Raw genomic sequence first — 9,202 nt, 5'->3', positions numbered from 1 at the left:
GAGCGTCAGTCTCCCTGAGCTGGCGGCCAGTCGTCCCTGTGTTCCCAGGGAGACCACAGGCTGCTCGACCTGCTCCGCCTGAGGGGGCACGTCTCGTGGCATCCAGGGCTCCGTCAGGTGCCCAGTGCGGGAGGGTGACTTGGGCCAGCTGCCTGAAGCCTAGGGCCCCCTGCAACCGTGGAGCCGCTGCCCCCAGCTCGTGCGTTTCCTGGGGCAGAGGTGGCCACTGTGCGCGGCTCCTCCGCACGCGGCCGGGCCGAGGCCACTTCAGAGGCTACGTGCTGGGCCCACGTGAGTGCTGCGTCTGCGCCCTGACCCCCGCTGGGGGACACCAGGCTCACCGCCCAGACCCCGCACTCCAGGGGCAGAAGCCGCATGCCTGCAGTCTGAGGCCGACTCGCCCACGCGTTCTCGTCCCCAGCCGTCCCCAGGTCTGTCCTCCACACCGCCACCCGTGACCTAGTCAAAGAAAACATGGGTCTGGCCTGTTCCTCCCTTCCTTAAAATTCTCCGGTGCTTCCTCGCTGCCTCTGGGGTAAACCCGAGACTTGCTGGGAGTGGGGCGCACGGCTGGATGGTGGGGGCGTGGGGGGTGGCGACACCTCGCACAGAACCGGCTCGCGCTTTAGGCATGACCGTTGCTCACCTGCAGGACCTCCCCACCTCCGAGCAGGTGAGCACCCGCGTTCAGCCGGAGTGTTGCCTCCTCGCCCCCCAGGCCGGGACGGCAGCCTCTTTGTTCCCGTCGCACCGTCCAGGGGCCCACTTCACGGCCGCGAGGGAGCGCCATGCCGTTTACGTAGCTGCCTCCCAACCAGACGGCGCCACCTTGGTCCAGGGCCAGGCCTTACTCATCTCTGCCCCCAGCACCCAGCGCAGCGCCCAGCGCATAACAGCTGCTGGGCGAGTGTTTATGTAACTGAATCACGTTGATCGTATGAGCTAGTCCCACTGGGAGAACATCTGCCCTGCCTCACACATCTGAGGAAAGCCCTGTTTATTATGCTCTGCTAATTGACTGCTGTGCTACATATTAAATTGGATATTTTGGTCCTTGCTTCAAAAATAAGGTTAAATCGAGCATATTCATAGCCCTGTTAAGATTACATAGTGCCTGTTATGTAATCTCCGCTTTATGGCCGCTGGGGATCTGCGATGCCCAGCTGCCGTCTGGGGTGGCTTGCTGTGCTGGGTGGTGTTTCAGTGGGATGAGCTAACAGCGTAGAAGTCACAGGTCACCGTGGGTCTGTGGAAGGTCGGATGCTGAGCCTTCCCTGTTTTAAAGTCTGTCTTTTTGAAAGATCCCAAGAAAGGCAGGTCCTTTTAAGCACGTTGATGGCCTGCACTTCCTAAGTCATAAACCAACCCCATTTTCTGCCTTGTGCCTGGCTCCCAGAGAGGTTGGCGGTGACACAGCACGTGGCACCATGTGGCGGCTCCAGTAGCTTCCCCCAGGGGGCCCAGGAGGGGGAGGCACCTGGATCCTGGTGCCAGGTGTCCTGCCAGGAAGCAAGCGCATCAGGACATCTTACCTCGACGAAGCGGGGAGCTTGCCAGGCTCCCTAGCGCCCCCGTAGCCCTCGGGGCGGCAGTGGGGTGGCAGTACCGACGCTGGCCCCCTTTCCTCCGTGCAACAGAGGCGTGCCGCTGCCAGCTTGTCTTCTCTCTCTGTGCATGGAGCCATCTTGCTCAGCAGGCTGTGGTGCTGTGTCCAGGCTCCCCCTGGGCCCCTACTCCACTTCTGGGGGATGTCAGGGGGTGCATCAAGCAGAGGGCCACCGTGTCTGCGCTCATGACCTGACTCCTCGCCCTGCGTGGCACCACAGGGAGCTGGCATCGCCCCACCCCTGAGCAGCACACGGGTGCGGGTGCACGACCCACAGACCTCGCCAGCCGCCATGGGGGGGATCGGGCCGGACCCCTGGGTCACTGACGCCCAGGGCTGCCCCCGCGCCCAGATGCTCACTCTCTGCCTGACAGGTCCTTGCCCCAGGTCTCGATGGAAAAGTCACCTTTGCACCAGAATTCATCTTCCTGGGCAGGCCTTCCCAGACCACTCTTTGCAAAGTGCCTGTCCAGCCCCCGTCGACGGGTGCCCTTCTGTGCCCTTGTCTGTCCCGGTCTTCACCATATGAGGCACAGTGCGACGCCGTGTCTGATCCTCCGTTCTCCGTCTGCCCTCCCTCTGCAGAGTGGGGCTGCTCGTGTCTGCTGTGTTCTCAGAGGACTGTGCTCTTTGACCCGGTAGTAGTCACTGGAGAGGTTCCATGGGTTCTGGACTGTATAGAGAAGTTTCTGGCCTTCGGTTCAGTTTTATTGGGTCTTGAATTTTAGACTATGACACCGTAAAATAGTTTCCTAGTGCTCAGTGTCGGTGATGTAAGTATCAGCAGCAAGAGGGTTCCTGGCCATCCCTAGAGTTGGGGCCCAGATCCCACAAAAACCCAAACTGTGTCCTTGGGCATGAATCAGCCTTGCGTCTACCTCACTCTGCTTTCAGGGTGAGTTCGGACCCCAACCCGGCCTTCCCGTGGGCCCCCTTGTTGCTGTGCCTGCCTGAAGTTCACTTGTTTTCAGTTTTTGTTGCACTAGTTGGAATTATATAATCAGATGTCAGTTCGGTGGTCTGGAAACTCAGTTCGAGTTAAGAGTTTCGGTAGTCACTTCCTGTTTAGTGGTCTTTCAGGGGCAGGGGGAGATCAACGACTAATGAGAGGCCTCCACATGTACGGGTAGCACCTCATGGGAGGCGCAGGTGGGCAAGAGAAGGGTACTTGTGACACCGAGTCCCTGAGCAGTGACAGGATCAGGCAGATCCCTGCAGACGCCCTCGGCACTTGCCCGGGCCCGGGCGGAGCTGACCTGAGCAAAGTGGGAACTCGAGCATGTAGCACAGGCCCCTAGATTCCCAGGGGATAACTTCCACCTGGTCACCTTCGAAAGAGCCATTGTCGATGGCTCTGAATTAAAAGTACCAACTCGAGGTTGAAGAGAAGCGACTTTGGCCACGGTGCAGAGACAGGGTATTCGCAGGACAACCTGCTGCCGCCACATTTCCGGAACTATTCTGGACGGCGCTCTCTGCTGTCGGGGCCCGGAATGGTGGGACGTGAGGAGGCCAAGGCTCACCGGATGGCGAGACGGGCGGGCGAGGACAGCCTGGGTGCGCGGCGCTCCAGGCCCACAGACGTGTGTGGTCGGCCTGGAGCTCCCGGCCGGGCCAGCTCTCCCTCAGGGAGGCTCCGTCGCTCGGTGCAGCAGTCGGCAGGTGCTGCTTTGTGTCGCAGTGCAGAGACGACGCCCCCGCCACCTGCCTGCGGGCCTCCCAGCCCGGGTCTCTCCTGTTAGGGAATCTCTGTTTTTAATTTCTTTGGGTAAAAGGCAGACATGGTGTTCGCTGGGAGCTGTCCCTGTGTCTCCAGAGAGAGTCCCACGTGGGAAGCACATGTCCCACCTGCAGTGTGACTGCTGCTTACTCAGTGCGTCTCCCACTGGCGGGAGAGGGTCTGCTTCTACTCCCCCAGCCCTCCCGCCAAAAAAAATGCCAGACGTTGCTTAAAGGAGCCAGGCCTTCTTCTGCGAGTCCCCCACGGAGTTCGGTGAAGTGGGGCGTCATACGTGGGTCATGAGGGAGACGTGGACACGGAGCCCTCGGGGAAGGCCTCTTTGGCGGGGGCTGGACTGGGCGCGGGAGTTGGGCGGCGCGGCCGAGCCAGGGACACTGGCGGAGGCAGCACACGCGTGGGTCGTGGCGCTCGACCCCAGGACGCGTGTGGGTGTGACAGTCGACACCCTCGTCTGCTACGGAGCCACTTCCTTCCCCTCTCACTGCTCCGTCTACCCTTCCTTACCCCGTCTTTCTGTTTTTCTGTGTCTCATGACGTGTGAATGGGCGGTTTCCATCTACCGTGCGTGGCCCCCACAGCCTCCTGGATTCGGGCACAGACACCACAGCCCGTCACTGCCTGTCACCGGTCTAGCTCACACAGCAGACTACGTCTCGTTGGGATTCGTGACGATTCTGGAAAGAAACCTGTTTCATCACACGGACTTGTCCGCACGGCATGGGCGAAGCCTCATCAGTTTCAGGCTAAACTCTGAGGCGTCGCGTGTTTCATCCGGTTCGTGCTCGGGGTTCGGGTTTGTGGTCAGTCGTCGTCCGCTAGCAGCCTCTTGGCGCCCCGTCCGAGCTCCGTTATTGGGTGTCTGTAGCTGCCCACGGTGTCCAGCGTCCCGGCACTGTGCCCATTCGGAAGGCCCAGGTGTGGCCAGCGGCCGGGGGACAGCGGGCCTGGCCGGCCCCTGCACGCGCCTCCTTGTTACGCTGTCACTGAACCGCCAGGCTCACAGGCTTCCTGGGTCCCACGGCTCCCAGGAAAGCCTGCGTGCGCTTCCCTGCAGGTCACCCCCTGCGGTGGGTGCTGGCGTTGGCGGTGGACACCTGGCCGTGTGCGGGCGACGCTCCTGGCCAGTGTCTGCTGGCTTAGACCCCGCTCCGGCGCAAGTGATGAGCAGCACTTAAAATGTGTCCTGCGCAGGGGTGGCCAGAGCCAGCTGTGCTCACAGCCCTACGGCAAGGGGCGATGGGCTCCCTCTGCCCCTGGAGGAGTGCGTGTGGGCGCGTGCCCGGCAGGGGGCTGGCACAGCTGTTTCCCCGCTCATCCTGTGGCCATGATCGTCGGAAGCCCCCTGGCAGGGGGAGGCCGCCCCCTGACGGTCCGGTCCGGGGCGGGGCACAGAAGCGCCCAGAGCTCCGCTGCAGGGCGCACAGCGCGGCCAGCCGGGTCGCTACAGCCCCTTCACTGTCCGGTAGACGTGTCGGGTGATCTGGACTCCTGATGGCGTGTCGCGTCAAACCCCGCAGGACCCAGCCTGTCGTGTAGAAGGGGCTCCGCGTGCAGCGGGGGCGCACGCACCCTCTCCACAGCGTCTCCGGTGCTGCAGCGCTGTCCTCGGCCCAGAAGTTGCTGCCGTCAAAACGGAGGGAAGAACAAAACCCTCTCAAAGGCCCCGGACCCCCCTGCCCGGGTCTCCTCGCGCACGGGCTGTGGGGTGACGCTGCCGCCCCTGCCACGGCTGGGGCCTCCTGGGCTTGGAATCCGGTCGCAGCTTTAGTTTCCCTGGAAGCGTCTGCGCTTGCGGCCGGGTTTCCATCTCTTCCTGAGGCTTAGGTGTCAGGGAACGCTGGTCCCAGGCTGAGCCGCACGCTCTTGGCCTCTAATTGCTTCTGCAGGTGCTCGGCCTGCGTGAGACCTGGTCTTGATCTTAAACTGTTCTCCCGACTCCGAGTTAATCCAGGAAAGCAGTAAAAATAAGTAACGTGTATTGCATGCCTCTGATACATGTGTTTTCCATTAGCGGGTCATCTGCGCCCCAGGGTGTGTGTGCGTATGCGCGCGCACACACACACATCCGCACACACACCCCACACCCCCTTCAGTTTTTCTGAACTGGGCGGGGGGGGCATGGTTCCAAAAGGAGACAACTGTGGCACCTTGAAATCTGAATGCGGCGTGCGTGCGGGATGGGAGGCCTGCGAACACGTCACCGGGCTGTCTCTTCCATCGCCTCCTTTTTGGAAAAGAAAACACTTTGATAGGAAATTGGCTAATTACGGGCATCCAGATTTATTTCTTTGAAGATAAGGAAGTGATCGAATAGCCGTTGCAAAGTGGTGGGACTTGTGGAGTTGGAGGTGAGGTTCCGTGGCAGTGGCTTAGGGACCAGGTAGGGTTGGTTCGTGCCCAGCAGCTGCCAGCTTCCTGCTTGTCGCGCACGCTGGGGGAGAAGGGAATCGGCCCCAGCGGCTGTCAGAGGAGCCCGTTGGAGGACGTGTCATGGGACGTTCATCCTCAGGGAAGGCTGTTTGAAAAATCGGAACAGATGACCAGCCAGCAGAAGTGGAGGGGCAGTGTCTTCCCTCGGCTTTAAAACAGACTACCTGCTTATGACGCTTACCGGGTGCAGGTGATGAGATCTAACGGTCTTTAACTTTGGAGGGGGGGGTCGGAGACCCCACAGAGAATCTGGTGGAGCCCATCTCCAGAAAAACGCACACACATTTAAAGCTTTGCATGCAATTTTAGGGAGTTTATGGACCCTGACTAAGACACGCGGCTTAGAGGAGCTCCGTAAGTGTGTCCTGGCCTTGTAAGTGACAAGTTCCACAGCTTCGTTCTCCCAAACGTAATGGAATCTGAAGATCAAATGACAAACTTTGGATTTCCTTCCTCCTGATTTATAATAGTTGCTATGCACAACGTCTAAGTACAATAAAGATAATGGAAGGAATAGAAAGGATTCTATTTTTAAATTCAGTTGTTTTGACCTAGAGTAACCAAATGTTTAATTTTGAAACTCTGGTTGGCCCTATATCATCTTCATAAAAAGGCAGCAGAGAACGGAGCCTTGGCCAGCGGCCACTCTTCCCGGTCCCATAGCCAGCTCTGGAGTCCCAGATGAAGATGCAAACTGAGACGCCACGTTGACGACTGGCTCCCTTCCGAGTTCACACGTCTTCTGTGTTGCTAGGAATGTCCAGCTGGGCTTGAAAGATATTGTCTGTTTATAATTCTCTCATCCGTGTCAGGCCCAAGTTGCACTGACCACAGTTGGAAAATGAGCACCCAGAGTTGCAATCAGGAAGGAATTTGGCCCTGAAGTAACGCGCTCCATCCTCTGCGGGGAGGGAGAGGACGGTGGCACGTGCATTCCGCTTGCGGTGGTTGCCGTGTGGCTGTGTGGTGTCCCGTCCCCTCTGCAGACAGCCCCCGGCACTCCCTTCAGGCCCAGGTTGGGAACGACCTTGTCTTTTTGTCCCTGGGGTCCAGAACTCGGGAATTCTGAGGCGAAAGGTCAGCCTGACACAGGGGGAGGTGATCCAGCGCTCTGGGAAAGAGCATGTCGGCTGCCCGTGCCCGTCAGTCTCTGTGCTCTGTGCGTCCGAGGCAAGCCCTGTGACCGTCACGAAATTGGAGGCATCACTGAGGAGGAGCCCAGCAGTCCCGGCCCAGGCCGCCCCGCACTCATGTGACATTCTGGTCCTGCGACAAGTGCTGCTTCCCACTGCTGAGGGGTGGGCCGAGGGCTTACGAGTTCCACTGAGACCTCCCGTGGTTCCATCACTCCAGTCGTGACTCAGTGCATGGGAGTGAGTCTGTGGGACGTGACATCTGGGGACAGTCCGTGGCATTGACTGACGGCGTCCAGCTCCTACCGACCCAGTGAGGTGTGGTTTAGGAAGTAGAGTTGAGGTGAGGATGGGCCGTTCAGGCACCCCACCTGGTGAGGCTCTGCTCAGTGACGTAAGTCCCTGGTCCCCTGGAGGGTACTGAGTTCACGCCCGTAAAGCTGGCCCGGGCTGGCGCTCATGGCGGGGTGCACGCTCTCTTGACGTCACTCACCCCATGTGTTTCTCCGCAGAGAATGTGATCAACGGGCAGGATCACGAGGCGATGATGCAGATCGACTGCCAGGTGATGGACACCAGGATCCTGCACATCAAGAGCTCGTCGGTGCCGCCGTACCTGCGCGACCAGCAGAGGAATCAGACGGACACCGTCTTGGGCTCCCCTCCCGCGGCCGCGGCGGCAGCGCGCGTGGTCAGCACCATCCCCGAGTCCCTGCGGTAGTGCGGCCGGCGGGGCTGGCGAGCGCCGCGCTGGACCAGGGCGAGGGAGGCGCCCCCTCCGCCTTCCCGGTGGCGGCAGAGCTGCCTCACAGAGTTCAGGGACGGCAGAGGCGCTGCCCAGGAGGCCGCAGCACTGGACCCGCAGGGGGCGTGGGCCCCGCCTCCTGCCCTGTGGCCGCACTGGGCCCCGCTGCACTGGGCCCCGCCCCACCCGAAGTGCTGTCACCTGAGCTTTGTGCCCTGTCGTCTCCCGTCTCCCTCCGCCGCACGGCCTTGCTCTCCGCCCCGTAAAGAGACGTCTGTGCCGCGCCGTCGCTGCGGGCGGACCCCGATGAGCCCCACCTTCGCGCTGCGAGCCCAGGGCGGGCACTGGGCTTTCCGGGGAGCAGCCCGGAGCGCCCCGAGATACTCAGTGGTCTGGAGCTTCCGAAAGCGGGGAAGCCCCGCGTGGGGCCGGGGCCGCGGCTGCAGCCTCGAGACCATGAGGCAGCTGCGGGGTGCTCGGTGCGCGCGGGGACGCGGGGCGCCGCCTGTTCCAGGCCTCCGGACCCCGTCTGCCGAGAGCCCCCGCCCTCCGCACAGCTCCGCCAACACGCCGAAGCCGGGGACGCGGGGACACGGTTCCTTTGGACGGAGCAAAAGAGCTTTTTCTCGGGGGGGTGGGGGGGGGGGGCGGATTTTATCCCTGAGACTCCCGGCCAGGAGGCCGCGGACGCCTGCGGGGCACGTCTCCTAGGGCCGTCCTGTTGTTTCTCCAGCGGAAGGACAGTGACAAGCCTTTGTGCTGCCCCGGTCGCAAGGACCGCGCTGTGCTCACGCCCCGCCCTGAGCGCCGCTCCCCTCGGGTGCGCACCCTCAGGTTCCAGAGTGACGTCCTCCGTCCTGTGACCCTTCCGGCCCTCACGGACCCCATTCTGCAACCACTGCCCCTCGCCCTCCTGGGTGCACGGGACGTGCCTCCCTCCCCAGAGAGGAGGAGACCCCGGTCACCTGCTCCAGGGCCCCTTGGGCTGAGGCTCGTGGGCAGCGCGGAGGGATCACGGCCACTCTGACGCCGAGGCTGCGCTCAGGCGGGTCGCCCGCTGCGGAGGGTCCGGCTCCGCGCCCCCCCCCTCCATGAAGCCCCCGGGCTGAGAGGCTAACAGACGTCACCACTTAAGTCTAGCCGGCGCCCCTCGACCTGGCATCCTGGTCGACGCTCACATAAGAACCGTTTTCCCTGGGGCCAGTCTAACTTCTGACCGGTGCCACAGGACGGAGGCCACGCACAGAACCCGTCAGGATCCGGCGGTGTCCCCTGGTGTCTCGCCTGGGCCAGCCCTTGCCGTCTGTTATGTGCATTAGCCGAAAAGGAGGCTGTGGCTGTGGCTAATGGGTCTGTTATGTGCATTAGCCGAAAAGGAGGCTGTGGCTAATGGGCGGCAGCAACATACTGTCCCCAACCTGCTGATCTGCCCACTGTCCTGGTTACCCTGGGGACGCAGATGGTGTCACAGCGATCTCAGGTGGGACTGCCCTCCTGTCCTTTGCGGGCCCTGCGCCCGTTTAGCAGCTGTGGGACTGAGGATCTCC

At 61.7% G+C, this 9,202-nt stretch overlaps 1 protein-coding gene across 2 annotated transcripts in view; it reads left to right on the top strand.

The window, feature by feature from the left end:
- The window catches only part of ATF6 (activating transcription factor 6), an 85,805-nt gene extending 76,814 nt beyond the window's left edge, over positions 1-8,991 (top strand). For both annotated transcript variants that reach the window (XM_015586244.2, XM_025043874.1), the window contains exon 16: positions 7,423-8,991. In XM_015586244.2, coding sequence (XP_015441730.1) covers positions 7,423-7,631 — 209 coding nt within the window. In that variant the 3' untranslated portion in view covers positions 7,632-8,991. The remainder of the gene's footprint in view (positions 1-7,422) is intronic.
- Positions 8,992-9,202: the final 211 nt, after the last annotated feature.

This window comes from Pteropus alecto, unplaced genomic scaffold, assembly GCF_000325575.1.
Source record: "Pteropus alecto unplaced genomic scaffold, ASM32557v1 scaffold101, whole genome shotgun sequence".
Lineage (NCBI taxonomy): Eukaryota > Metazoa > Chordata > Mammalia > Chiroptera > Pteropodidae > Pteropus > Pteropus alecto.
The sequence above is the reverse complement of the archived record's forward strand: the minus strand, read 5'-3'. Positions and strand labels throughout refer to the sequence as shown.